Source organism: Antechinus flavipes, chromosome 3 (assembly GCF_016432865.1).
Source record: "Antechinus flavipes isolate AdamAnt ecotype Samford, QLD, Australia chromosome 3, AdamAnt_v2, whole genome shotgun sequence".
NCBI lineage: Eukaryota > Metazoa > Chordata > Mammalia > Dasyuromorphia > Dasyuridae > Antechinus > Antechinus flavipes.
In genome coordinates, this window is record NC_067400.1 from 576768329 (window position 1) to 576783428 (window position 15100).

General features: G+C 38.0%; 1 protein-coding gene across 3 annotated transcripts in view; it reads right to left on the reverse strand.

The window, feature by feature from the left end:
* The window catches only part of WDTC1 (WD and tetratricopeptide repeats 1), a 66378-nt gene that overhangs the window by 17351 nt on the left and 33927 nt on the right, over positions 1–15100 (reverse strand). For all 3 annotated transcript variants that reach the window (XM_051988089.1, XM_051988085.1, XM_051988088.1), the window contains 5 exons: positions 10602–10648; positions 9655–9766; positions 7690–7877; positions 4558–4740; positions 3394–3488 (listed from right to left, as the gene is read on the reverse strand). In XM_051988089.1, the coding sequence (XP_051844049.1) occupies positions 3394–3488; positions 4558–4740; positions 7690–7877; positions 9655–9766; positions 10602–10648 (625 nt within the window). The remainder of the gene's footprint in view (positions 1–3393; positions 3489–4557; positions 4741–7689; positions 7878–9654; positions 9767–10601; positions 10649–15100) is intronic.

The window sequence follows — 15100 nt, forward strand, 5'->3', positions numbered from 1 at the left end:
CTTGGTATATGGTGTTAAGTGTGGGTCCATGCCTAATTTCTGCCATACTAATTTCCAGTTATCCCAGCAGTTTTTATCAAATAATGAATTTTTATCCCAAAAGTTAGGATCTTTGGGTTTGTCAAACACTAGATTGCTATAGTTGACTATTCTGTCTTGTGAACCTAACCTTTTCCACTGATAAACTAATCTATTTCTTAGCCAATACCAAATGGTTTTGGTGACTGCTACTTTATAATATAATTTTAGATCAGGTACAGCTAGGCCACCTTCATTTGATTTTTTTTTCATTAATTCCCTTAAGATTCTAGACTTTTTATTGTTCCATATGAATTTTGTTGTTATTTTTTCTAGATCATTAAAATATTTTCTTGGAAGTCTGATCACTATAGCACTAAATAAATAGATTAGTTTAGGGAGTACTGTCATTTTTATTATAGTCGCTCGGCCTATCCAAGAGCACTTAATATTTTTCCAATTATTTAAGTCTGACTTTATTTGTGTGGAAAGTTTTTTGTAATTTTGCTCATATAATTTCTGACTTTCCTTTGGTAGATAGATTCCCAAATATTTTATGCTATCAACAGTTATTTTGAATAGAATTTCTCTTTGTATCTCTTGTTGTTGGATTTTGTTGGTGATGTATAAAAATGCTGAGGATTTATGGGGATTTATTTTGTATCCTGCTACTTTGCTAAAATTATGAATTATTTCTAATAGCTTTTAGTAGAATCTCTGGGGTTTTCTAGGTATACCATCATTATCATCTGCAAAGAGTGATAGTTTGGTTTCCTCATTGCCTACTCTAATTCCTTTAATCTCTTTCTCGACTCTTATTGCAGAGCCTAATGTTTCTAATACGATATTGAATAATAATGGTAATAGTAGGCAACCTTGCTTCCCTCCAGATCTTACTGGGAAAGGTTCCGTTTTTCCCCATTGCATATGATGCTTACTGAAGGTTTTAAATATATGCTCCTGACTATTTTAAGGAAAAGTCCATTTATTCCTATGCTCTCAAGTGTTTTTATTAGGAATGGACGTTGGATTTTATCAAATGCTTTTTCTGCATCTATTGAGATGATCATATGGTTTTTGTTTGTTTGGTTATTGATATAGTCAATTATGCTAATAGTTTTCCTAATATTGAACCAGCCCTGCATTCCTGGTATAAATCCTACGTAGTCATAGTGTATTATCCTGGGGATGATTTTCTGTAATCTTTTTGCTAATATTTTATTTAAGATTTTAGCATCAATATTCATTAGGGAGATTGGTCTATAATTTTCTTTCCCTGTTTTCAACCTACCTGGTTTAGATATCAGTACCATGTCTGAGTTTGGTAGGACTCCTTCATAAAAGGAGTTTGGTAGGACTCCTTCAATCCCTATTTTTTCAAATAGTTTATTTAGCATTGGAGTTAATTGTTCTTTAAATGTTTGATAGAATTCACATGTAAATCCATCTGGTCCTGGGGATTTTTTCCTAAGGAGTTGGTTGATAGTTTGTTCTATTTCTTTTTCTGAGACGGGACTGTTTAGGATATTTACTTCTTCCTGTTAGTTTGGGCAAGCTATATTTTTGGAGGTATTCTTCTATTTCATTTAAGTTGTCGAATTTATTGGCATAAAGTTGGGCAAAGTAACTCCTAATTATTGCTCTAATTTCCTTTTCGTTAGTGGTGAGTTCTCCCTTTTCCTTTTTAAGACTAACAATTTGATTTTCCTCTTTCCTTTTTTTAATCAGATTTACTAAGGGTTTGTCTATTTTGTTGGTTTTTTCATAGAACCAACTCTTAGTTTTATTAATTAATTCAATAGTTTTTTTACTTTCAATTTTATTGATCTCTCCTTTTATTTTTAGAATTTCAAGTTTAGTGTTTGACTGGGGGTTTTTAATTTGTTCCTTTTCTAGCATTTTTAGTTGCAAGCCCAATTCATTGACCTTCTCTTTCTCTATTTTATGCAAATAGGCCTCTAGAGATATGAAATTTCCCCTTATTACCGCTTTGGCTGCATCCCATATATTTTGGTATAATGTCTCATTGTTATCATTTTCTTGGGTGAAGTTATTAATTATGTCTATGATTTGCTGTTTCACCCAATCGTTCTTTAGTATGAGATTATTTAGTTTCCAATTATTTTTTGGTCTACTTTCCCCTGGCTTTTTGGTGAATGTAATTTTCATTTTATCGTGGTCTAAAAAGGATGCATTTACTATTTCTGCCTTACTGCATTTGAGTTTGAGGTTTTTATGTCCTAATACATGGTCAGTTTTTGTATAGGTTCCATGAACTGCTGAAAAGAAAGTGTACTCCTTTCTGTCTCCATTACATTTTCTCCAGAGATCTATCATATCTAATTTTTCTAGTATTCTATTTACCTCTTTGACTTCTTTCTTATTTATTTTGTGGTTTGATTTATCTAATTCTGAGAGTGCAAGGTTGAGATCTCCCACTATTATAGTTTTGCTGTCTATTTCTTCTTGCAGCTCTCTTAATTTCTCTTTTAAGAATTTAGATGCTACACTACTTGGTGCATATATGTTTAATATCGATATTGCTTCATTATCCATGTTACCCTTTAGCAAGATATAGTGCCCTTCCTTATCTCTTTTAATTAGATCAATTTTTGCTTTAGCTTGATCTGAGATCAGGATGGTACCCCTGCTTTTTTGACTTCACCTGAAGCATAGTAGATTTTGCTCCAACCTTTTACCTTTAACCTGCATGTATCCAGAGTGGCTTTTCAAACCACTCTGACCATATCACCTTGTTTGATCCCAACAACACATTTGTAGGTTAAGAAGGGGGATTATGATCTCCCACTCAGCCCCATCACTAACCAATAAGCAGGCTCTCTCCCAAATTGTTTCCTTAAAGTCATTCAACCAATTAATGGCTGAATTCTCAACCTAACCTGCCCAGCCTCCCCCTTCTTACTGTCAGTTCTCCCTACAGCTGCTTCATCACTGGACTGGCAGCTTTTCTGGCAACAGGGTCCTTGGTACCCCACATTGCCCATACTGGTATAGACAGATAAGTGAGGCCACCGAAGAGTAAACTCTCCAGGACACTGACTGTTCACTTTGAAAGGGAGAAACCTAGGATGAAACAGCTTGCTTCTTCAGTCAGCTAAATATAGGAAGTAGTGTCCAAAGATGAGGCAACTCCAGGAGATGACAAGTCCCATGGAACTGGTTGTCGAGGAACAGGGCTGAAGTCCAGAAGACCTGAGGCTCTTTCCCTCCAAAAAAGTGCCAAAGGACCAAGAGTTCTCTGTCCCCAGAGGGCAGTGCTATTTCCCGAGGTCAGTCACATGTGCACCCTTCCCAAGAAGTTGCCTTAACCTGCTGAGGAGCTTCTCCAGGGGCTGTGGCTGGACAGACTCCTACCTGCTACGTAGTACTGGGCAGCACCATCGGGGAGCGGCTTCCGTCGGTCACAGAACGTGTGCACACCAGCGGAGGGGCCTTGTTTCATGCTTTTTCTGTCAGGAGAAAGAACCATAAAACCCTTAAGAACTGCTAACTAAAGGTGACGCTATGAGGCAAAACCAGACAATCCTTGGCATCAAGAAATGATTTTTTACTTTATCTGTGTCTCTAGTACTTAGTACAGTGCTTTGGGGCAGCTGGGTAGTGCAGTGGATAGAGCATCAGCTCTGAAGTAAAGAGGACCTAAGTTCAAATCTGATCTCAGACACCTAACACTTCCTGGCTGTGTGACCCTGGGCAAGTCACTTAGCCCCAGATGCCTCAGGGAAAAAAGTACAGTGCTTTGTATATGGTGCTTTAAAATACCTAATTGCATGATATGGCAAGTGGAATCTTTCAGTTTCTCCCTTATCTTACAGAAGGGTAAGGGGCCCTCAGGGGCCAGTGCATGGTCCTTGTCTACCCAGTGAGGGAGACTATTCCATGAGGCACTGAAAATATCATGCGAAATTCTTCCCTCCTCCCAAGCAATCCTAGGGTATTTCCACTGATACTTTGAATCACAGATCACGACAACATTGCAGGCGATTCAAAGGACAATGCAAAGGCTAATAATAGAGCCCGTAGACAGGCTGCAGCATGTTGTCCATGATTTGCATTCAGGAAGTGATATAAAGACACCATTCAAGGGTGCAGATAGCTGGAAAACAAAGTCAGGTCATAGATGGGAAGTGGGACACTGGATGGCCAGATAGCAAGTACTACCTTGGTATCCTCCAAGGCATGAAAAGAACACAAAGAGCCCTCATAGAGACTTATTAAGCAGCCTGGAGGAGTGCAGCTCAGGAGGGGAAAGGACACAGAGGTTTTAATCTATACCAGTAGAGCAGGCCAACTACCCTGAGAAACTGGAACTCCCTAAGTAAGCATGCAAGGAAAGCACAGGAAATCACTTTTTTTTTTTTTTTTTTTTTTTTTTTTTTTTTTTATGGCAAATCTCCAATAGATTCTGGAGTGAACCTGTTTAGGAATTCTGTTTTAGAGCTCCTGAGCGAGTTCAGGTCTCACCAGGGATCCTTTCTGGGACCTCCAGACATTGGTTGGTGGACCAGAGGGTCATACCTGTGATTATGGATCATTCGGATATCATAGAGTCGCACAAAGGGTCCACTGGCTCCTACTGCCAGGCAGTTGTTGTCTTGGGGATTGACTGTGAGGCATTTGGCCTCCACCAGCTGGCCACAATACTCAGTCAGGTCGATCAGCACCTCTGAGTGTTTACTATTCTCTCGAAGGTCATACTGACTGCAAGACAGAAGGGTTGGGAAAATGTAAGCCATTGTAGAGAACAGCAGAGAGACCAAGCTTTCTGTGGACTCCAGGTAGTATCTCAATATAGAAGCTCACAGCAGGAAAGTTCAAAGAGAGAAGAGTTATACCAAAAATTGGAATAAGTGGGGATTTTTACATGAAATTAAGTAAATATTGACCATTTTTAACCAATCCTAAAAATCAACCAAGCTTAAAAATCCTTGGGTCAACTTTGACCCTTCCCTTTTTCTCCATATTTAATAGCCAAGTCTTGATAAACTTTCTTTCATGGCCCCAACCCTCAGGTCAAGGTCTCCAAAGTACGCTTTTCTCAACAATTCTATTCCCACCTCACAAGTTTTCTGTTATCTTTACTTGTCTTCTTTCTTTCCTCCTGTGAATTTTCACCAAAACTAACCTTGTACCTATGTCCTAAAATCTCTTTTTTCCAATAACATCTGGAACTTTATACTCCTCTCTCTGAGACATATCTTTACATTTACCTGCTTTATAATTCATCTCCCTACACATATAGACCCGTTATCTCCTCTACCACAACCTCTCAAACCTTCTCTCTTTCCTCTGTCATCACTAAACTCTAATACATTTGTTACCTTTATTTCATTAGTTGAAATTTGATTGCATACACATTACTCTTCCTAAGGTCCACAAAGATGTCCAATCATCACATCCATTGAACAGTGTTCTCAATGATCAGGACCTCTCTGCAGCCAACTGTCAACTATTGATCAGATCTTCCTTAGGGAAATTTTCTTCCAAGGATATTTGATCTATACAGGTGTTCTTTCTTTCTCTGATCTAATTCATTCACAGGACTTCAACCACTATCTTTGTAGCTATTCTTAAACATGTATTTTCCACTCCAATCTCTCTGAAGCTTAAGAATCCAAGTTCTGTCTGCCTACTAAATGTATCTAACTGCAAATATCCACATCAGTATTTTAACTCCATACCTCCATGACTGAACTAACTTTAAATCCTTTCAAAGAGGCTCTTGTTCTCGATTTCCCCCCTTCTATGAATGGTATAGATCAGCCTTATAATAAAGCTAAAAAAAAAAGTCAATTCTGATTCTTCCCTTTTTTGTCATATCCATTGGCCAATTGGCCAAATCTTGCCAATTCAATCTCTATAAATTCTCTTACTCTTCCTTTGTATTTCCATTATTTCTGCTAGAGTTTAGACCTTCATTACTTTTTGCCTGGACTATAATAGACTTCAAATTTGTTTTCCTGCTTCCAACCTCTCTGTGCTTCAGTTCCTCCAATTTAAATTGCCAAAGAAATTTTTCTAATGCATTACTAATCTTGATAGCTGAGGTGCTTTCAGTATTATGTTCTATTATCCCATGTATAGGAGGAATAATCCCTCCTCCCAAACCTCCAATTATCTGCTGCTAGTGGAACAAGTAAAAATCTGTTTGTCCAGCATCTGAGGCCCACCTTAACTTGTTTCCAGGCTCCCTTTATAGTATTATCTCACAATTCCCTTTCTTATGCCCTGTTCTGTTCATACTCTCTGAACATGCCTCTGTGTGTTTCTAGTTGCCCTACTAAAGTCTTTCCTTGTTTATCTTTCCTGTTTCCCACCTATAGACTTCCAAATCCCTTTCTATACAAAATTTGTGCTTATTCAATTTTGCAGTTCATTTGTGCCCACTACCAAGTACCGCTACCAACATTGAGACAATCTTTGTGGTTTTATCTCCTGAAATGCTCTGTATGTGCTTCATAATCAATTGATGTTTATGGAATGACTGAATTATGCTTCAATTTAATTAGTTAATTAATTTATTATTTTTCATTTATTAAGTGCCTGTGGAACTGACAGGACTGGATTATGTACCAAGAGATATGAAAAACATAGATAAACCAGTCCCTATCCTTATGGAACATGCAGGCTAGTATTTTTTTTTAATTTTTATTTAATAATTACTTTATATTGACAGAATCCATGCCAGGGTAATTTTTTTACAACATTATCCCTTGCACTCGTTTCTGTTCCGATTTTTCCCCTCCCTCCCTTCTCCCCCTCCCCTAGATGGCAAGCAGTTTTATATATGTTAGATATGTCATACAGGCTAGTATTAACACACACATGTAACTAACATACAAAATGTTACATATCTAAGTACACAAATGAGGAAGAAAACCAAGTATTACTGTGAAATTCAAGGAGGGTTAAAAGTCAGGAAAGGCTTCACAGAGGAGGTAACATTCAAAAAACTTCAAAAGAGGATGATAAGAATTTAATAGACGTGGCATAGGGAAGAGAAAAAAGTTTTTTTGATAAAGAAGGGAACAACATAAGAAAAATCACAGGGGGTGAGGGTGGGGTAGGTAGAGGAAGCGGGAAGAAAGTGTAGACACAAAGGGTGGCGAGTAGACCAGACTGGATGGAAGGCAGAACTATATTCAAAAGGAATCATGGATCAAGATTTCTGAGTGGGAACAGCAGATCTATAAATTAGATCTATAAAATAGCAGATTATCCTGGCATTGGTGTGAATGATGTATTGGAAAAAGGAGGAGAACCTCTTAGGAAATTGTAAGAATGCAAGTGAGCCACAAGAACCTGTGTTAGGAAGGTTTGTCTTTTATCATTTGCTAATTGGTTCACATGTCTTCACATCTTGTATTCTTTCTGAGTAAGGGTTAAAGTCTTATATTCTTCTTGGACAACCTTTCCTTCCTCCCTTGGCCATAGCCCCTCAGATAGGTGTAAGCACAGAATAAATATTAGTAATTAGTTGGCCATTTTAGGAACCCTTACCGACACATCTTGCTGTTCCACATTTAGACAACCCTATTTTAGAAAAGAAGCAGATTTCTGCAATGGGCAGCACAATGGGGCCTGATTTGCACCAAAAAGGACTGGTCAGGCACTCTAGAACCTGGCATAGAGACTGGCTGGGGCGCTTACCGGATAAGCCCATCCTCGGCCGCGCTCCAGAACGTGTTGGGCCACATCGGGGCCGTGGCGATGCGCTTCACTCGGTTTGTGTGGTCTCCAAACATATGGATCGTCTCTTTCACAGTCAGGTCGTGCACATGCACTTTAGAATCAGCTGCTCCCGTGATCAAGATCCGGTCCCCAGCATGAGGCAGAAACTAGTGTGGGTAAATATTGTTGTGGATGGTGGTGGAGAAGGGGAAAAGTCAGTTCCATTCTGATAGCCACTCGACTTCTCAACTTCAGTCAATCAAAAAGCATCTATCAAGCACCTACTGTATACCAGCCAACTGGGCTAAGTGTTGTGGGAGGTACAAAAAGCAGAACAAAACAGCCTTTGCCTTCAAGGGACTTCTTTCTATTCCCCAGATGCCAACCCCAGAAGCTTCATCAGAAAAAGGAGTTTTCCTCTTTGTTCATCTGTAAGAGTTTGATCTTCCTGATTAAGCGTATGGGAATTATCCTGAATCCATGGGTCAAGGAAATATTCTTGAAGTGAAGCTCACACCTCAAATTCTTTCACTCAGATAGGTTCTTTTCTCCAAATAAGAGCTTCGTAGACAACCATACAAGCACTAAGCTAAAGTCTGCATGCTATGGTAGAAAGAACTGGACTTGGAATCGAAAGAGCTCCCCATTGGAGACCAGATTAGCCATTTACTGGCAGGGCTGCTGAGGCAAGGCCTTAACCTGGAGGCTCTGTTTCCTCTTTAGTAAGATAAAGATACTACTTGTAATAATCCCTCACAGGACTTTGAGGGAAGTACTTTATAAATTGTAGGGTCCTATAGATATGGGAGCTATGGTACTATGACTTAATCCATGGAGTTGTGGTGAGGAAAGCCCTTGATTGGCCAACTACAGAAGTACTACAGAAATGTGAGCTAGCTAGAAACAAGGATGGAGTTCAGGGATTTTTTTGTAGGCTACCTGTGTACCATTCTGCTCTCACCCATATAAAGCCAAATAACTAAAAAGAAGCCATTTGTGCACTAATGATCCCTCTTTCTCCATCTGCCCTTCCCAAAGTAGGCACTAAATAAATAAAGGCTGACTGGATAATAGCCATCCAAAACCAATTTATTGGTATTTAGGGATTATTAGAGGTTTTAGTAAAAAGGATTCAACATATTCTGAAGTGGGAAACAGCGATCCATAGCTGAACTAAGCTAGAAATAAGCCCTGGCACTGCATACAACTGTGGTCTTGCCCTCTGGGATGTAGAAGGCAAAGCTTGTCTAGAACCTTTTTTCAGAGAGCAGAGCCTGAGAAATGGCTTTCAACCTGCCAGGACTTGCCTTCTATCATCCAACCATTAAGATAATTCTGAAATGCTGTTGTCTTAACTCAAAGCAAGCTACAAAATAAAAGCTCACTGTGAAAACTCTTTCTCTTGTTTTTAAAAAGAGTTTAGACTCAAGAGGCATTAGAGAAGTCAGATCCCAGCTTGGTCATGCCAGCTGACCAAGGCCCAGGAAAGCAGACACGAATGCATCCTGGCTGGCATTTGTAGCACAAACTGTGTGACCTTGGGCAAGCCTCTATACTCTGGGTCTCAGTCACTCATGTACAGATGAGGTTGGCCTCTGTGGCTATGGTTCTTTCTATCTCTAAAATTACACATAAGGCCAGCACCACAGAGGAAAAAGAATACTGAAGTTAATGTCAGAAGACTTGGGTTTGACTCCCAGCTCCAATATCTAGTAGCTAACCATGACAGCAAACCTCTTCCCATCATTATGCTTCAATTTGAAATACTGAAATCTATGAGCCCCTTTCAAGCTCGGCCAGTCTAGAATCTTTGGGTCTGACCTGAGCTCTCCAATCTAGAGGCATCTGATACCTTAGCGATGGCCTCAAACCAAACACTGCATTGGGCTCAGTCCCCAACCATCTTCCTTCCTCTTCTTCCCAATGTCTCTAACTTCCACTCACCTTGACAGAAAAGATGTTAGCCGTATGTCCTGTGTGCATGGAAAGGAGTTTCTTGTGGTGCAAGGGATCCCACACGATGGTGTGCTGGTCATCAGAGCCAGAGGCTAGCAAGCTGAAGAACAAAGCAGGAGATGTCCTGAATCCCTCTTCCTACTTAGCCCCAGAAAGCAAAGAGTCCTGACATTTCTCTCAGAGATGAAGAGCTAAGTCTAGGGCTTGTCTCTGAGAGTTCACTAAGATTACCGGCTTCTGGGTAGGTTTTCTCTTCTCATGACACCCTAGTTTTTCTTTGCCTGGAAGTAAGGGCATACCAGAGAGCCCATCCTGTTAAAAGGACTGTTGGTCTGACATCATGACATCCCATATAAACATCAAACATTTGCTATAAATTTTTATTATCTTATGTTTTTGCTTCCCTGAAGTCCTCTTTCAATGTCTTATCATAAAAAGAATCATAATTTTTTTTTTACCTTGCTATCAAAACAAAATTTTAAAGGATATACAATAAGCTAGAAAGACTTCTGAAACTAGAGGGCTAGGTACCAGATGATATTTTCTTGAACCACAAAGTTAAGTATAGAGATTTCATGCTAGTTTTTAAAATAAAATGATACAAAGGAAGGCTCAATCTTGAAAGTGGAAATTTGGCCCCCTCTCCCCCCAGAAATGATTGATGTTAATGAAAAAATGCATCAAAAACATGCTGTCAAAAAATCTGGGTTAAATAATCACTGGTTTAGGAGACTAAAGATTAAAGGAGACTATCAGGTGGCTAGAACACAAGAGAAAATAATACTTTCAAGTAAGAGAAAGAGCTCTAGCTCCAATTCCTGATGCCTCTTCAGTCTGCTGAGGGTCTCTAGAAAGAAGCCTCTCCAGCTCTGACTAGACCTGCCTCTGCCAAGCCTCAGAGCCATCCCCCAGATAATGCGAAGTTTGATACTTACTCTCCTTTCTCATTCCATTCCAGGCAGTTTACACATCCTGAGTGACCCTGATGGAGGGAGGCAAAGAGGAAGAAAAGAGAAGAAGAGTTAGTGACACAAGTTCTTGTTGAATGCTCTCACACACAATTAGAAGGATTGGGCTCTCGAAGGAGTGTGGGTCAAGGAGAATGCAACACAGATGGTTTCTGCCCAAGAGTGGCTCCACAAAGACTTATTCAAGTGCCTCCTATAGGCTAGACATTTAGAAGGAAACCATCCTAATTCTCATAGGAAGGTGCATTCATCTATAAATATGTATTTGGCACAAATAAATTAAATATTAAAAACAAAGATCCACAAATTAGATAAAAATTAGTTTGAGAGAAAGGGCAGGAGCTGTGAGGAGACTAAGAAAGACTTCCTGCAGAAGAGCGGCATGTTAAAGAAAGTGAGCAACTTTTTAAGGAGGAATGGCACTCCAAGCACGGGAGACAGCCAGTGAAAAAGCATGGAGAGTAGAAAGTGTCATGTGAAGAACTGAGAAAGTAAATTTGGCTGGATAGCAGAGAGTGAGATGGGGAATAATGTTCAGTGAGGCTAGATTGATAAGTTGAGGCTAAGGGTTTTAAATACTAAACTGAGCAGCTCACATTTGATTCTAGAAGTAAAAGGAAACCATTGAAATAGACCGATATATACAGGTATACAAAGTGAATTTGGTAGCAGTATGTAACAGGGACTATAATAGAGACCAAGTAAAAAACTGTTGCAATAATCCAAAAAGCAGGTGATGGAAGGCCTAGTACTAAAGGAGTAGTTGTGTGAACAGAAAAAAGTGGGCAAATGTGAGAGGTGCTATGAAGATAGAAATGATAAAACTTGGAAACTTTTCATACATAGGATGAGGGAAAATGAGTTGTTCAGGCTAATTTAACAGAGGTTATGAACCTGGAAAATTCAAAGGATGGTGAAGCTTTCAACAAAAATAGGCACGTTTAGAAGAGAATAGAGTTTGGAAGGAAAAATAATGACTTCAGTTTTTTTTTTCAATTGGAGATATCCAATTTGAAATATCCAATAAGTACCTGGTGATGTGGGCTGAAGTTCCAAGGAGAAAACTGGAATTGGAAGTCAGAAAAATGACAAAAAAAATTTCTTAGAGCTAGCAAAAAACCAAAATTTATCTGGAAGAACAAAAGGCCAAAAATATCAAAGGAATTAATTGGAAAAAAATTGCAAAGTAAGGTAGCCTCGTTGTACCAAGCTTAAAACTGTATTATAAAGTAGCAGTCATTTATATACCATTTGGTATAGAAATGGAATGGTAGATCAGTAAAATAAGAAAGTACACAAGACACAAAAGTTAATGACTATGATAATAAACCCAAAGATTCAAGCTTCTGGTATAAGAACTCACTATCTGACAAAAATTTCCAGGAAAATTAGAAAATAGTAGCACAGAAATTAGACATAGACAAACACTTTAATCCCCATATCAAGATAAAATTGAAGTAGACTCATGATTTAGACATAAAGGATGATACTATAAGCAAATCTGGAGAGCCAGGCATAGTATACCTGTCAGATTTTTGGAGAAGGATTTTCTGACCAAAGAAGAAAAGAGAACAATAAGAAATGCAAAATGGATAAATGATTACATTAGATTAAAAAGTTTTTGCATAACAACAATATTATGTGATGATCAATTCTTATGGACATGGCTCTTTTCAACAATGAGGTGACTCAGGCCAATTCCAATACACTTGTGATGGAAAGAGCCATCTGCATCTAGAAAATGGATTGTCGGGAACTAAATGTACAACAGTTTTTTCCCCCTTTTTTATTTGCTTGTTTTTTGTTCTCATTTTTTTCCCTTTATGATCTGATTTTTCTTGTGCAGCATGATAAATATGGAAATATGTTTAGAAGAATTGAATATGTTTAACATATACTGGTTTACTTGATGTCTAAGGGAGAGAGTGGGGGAAGAGAGAAAAATATGAAATATAAAACACCAGGTTTTACAAGGGTGAATATTAAAAACTAACTTTGCATGTATTTTGAAAATAAAAAGCTATTATTAAAAAAAAAGTTTTTGTATAAACAAAACCAGTGCAGTCAAGATTAGAAGGGAAGTAGAAAACTGGGAAACAATTTTTATAGCCAGTATTTCTGATAAAGACCTCATTTCTAAAATATAGAGAATTGAGTTAAATTTATAAGAATACAAATCATTCCCCAAATGATAACTGATAGTCAAAAGATATGAACAGACAATTTTCGCATGAAGAAATTAAAGCCATCTATAGTCATATAAAAAATGCTCTAAATCACCATTGATTAGAAAAATGCAAACTAAAGACAACTCTGAGTTACCATCTCACCCCTCTCAGATTAGCTAAGGTGACAAGAAAATAGAATGATAAATGTTGAAGATGGGGAAAACTGGGACACTGATGCATTACTGGTGGAATTGTGAATTAATCCAACCATTCTGGAGAGCAATCTGGAACTATGTCCAAAGGGCTATAAAACTACGCATAATCTTTGATATCCAGCAGTGCTACTACTGGGTCTGTATTCCAAAGAGATCATAAAAAAGGGAAAGAGATGCACACACTCAAATATGTTGACAGTAGCTCTTTTTGTGGTAGGAAGGAATTGGAAATTGAGTGCATACCTATCAATTGGGGAATGGCTGAATAAGTTATGGTATATGAATGTAATGGAATACTATTGTTTTATAAGGATGTGTAGGCTAATTTCAAAAAAGCCTGTTAAGACTTACATGAACTGATGCTGAATGAAGTGAGCAGAACCAAGGGAACTTAGCCCTTTCTCAGCAATACACTGATCCACGACAATATCAAAAGACTTGGGTTGGAATATGCTTCTGCCTCCAGAAAAAGAACTATGAAAGTGAATGTGGATCAAAGCATACTATTTTTTAACATTTTTGGTTTGTTTTGTCTTTTTCTTTCTCTTGGTTTCTCCCTTTTGTTCAGATTTCTTCCCCCAACATGACTTACATGGAAATATGTTAAAAATGATTGTATGTGTATAAGGGAAATAGGAAGAAAAAATTTTGTAACTCCAAATCTTACAAAAATTAATGTTGAACATTATCTTTACATGTAATTTTTGGAAAAATAAAATACTATTAATTTTTTTTTAAGTCAGTAGATAAGGAAAGGAAGAAGATTCAAGAATAGAGATGGGATGATTGACAACATTTTCTGGAGAAGATGGTAGGGAGAAGACATGGAATCAAGTGCATATATGTAAAGGGACTGGCTTTGACACAGGGAAGAGTCACTTCTTTGTTGGAGACAGGGAGAAAGAGTAGGAGAAGATGTCAAGGAATCTTGAGATAAAAGAGAATGGGAAAGAGGGGAGGTCATATCAAATAGTCTTTTCTGAGTAAAATAAGAGTCCTCACCTGAAAAAGAGGTGAAAGGTAGGGTATAGAAGGCTTGAAGAGGGAAAAGAATTTCTGTGGGAATGAGATAAAGAATTAGTTAAGGAGGATAAAACGTCTACCACAATGCAATGAGGGTCTGACCCATGAGTAAGAGCATTTAAGATGGATAATAATACTGAGCTGAGATTTGACAAGAGAAGATTAGTGATAAAAACAAGGGAGCCGAGGAGTCAAAAGCAGAGGACACTGGCTATTATTGGCTATTTAGTTTAGGTGGGAAATGTTACGTCAGAAGAATTAGAGGTCTTGTTGAGGATAAAAGCAGATTTAAGAGGGGTGAAACATAAGAAGTATAAGGATAGGAAGTTAATTTAAGACAGGGGAGTATCAGTTTCTAATTAGATAATTGGAACATTTATGAGTAATGCTGTAAACTAGTGTGTGACCAACCCTAAGGTAATGTGATGGAGTATATCATGAGATTAAGAAGACTGAAGAATTGGAGGTTAAGAAGTTAAGGAGATGAGGATGGCAGATCATTTACTGAAATATTTGATTTGAGAAAAGGGAGAATGACCTGAGCATCAGCATTATTATAGTTGTGATTAAGTGGATTTCAAAAGAAAAAAGGCTGGTTAAGTGAAAGAGACAAAGGGAAGATTGGATCACAGTGTTGAACACTGCCAAGAAAGCTGGGAATGCATTTGCCTGAGAACCAGGTCTCACTAAGGTCTAATGGGTGGAAAGAATGTGATAAAAAGAGGTCTGAGTCTGTTCACTAAGGAAAATGAATTCCAGAGGTGCATGGTGAAAGAGGGTAGGTTCAGTGGAAAATACCCAAAAATCTTATTATGATTAGGATAAAATTTTTTAAAATCGCTAATATTTACAAACATCATATAAAACTTTCTATGTACCAAACGTTGTGTTAAGCATTTTATAATCATTACCTCATCTGATCCTCACAACAATCACAGAAATACTTAATCTCCAATTTACAAATGAGGAAATCGACTCAAACAGAGTCATACAGATACTAAGTATCTAAGGTTGGATTTGAACTCAGGTCTTTCTGACAAGAAACTCAGTGATCCATCTA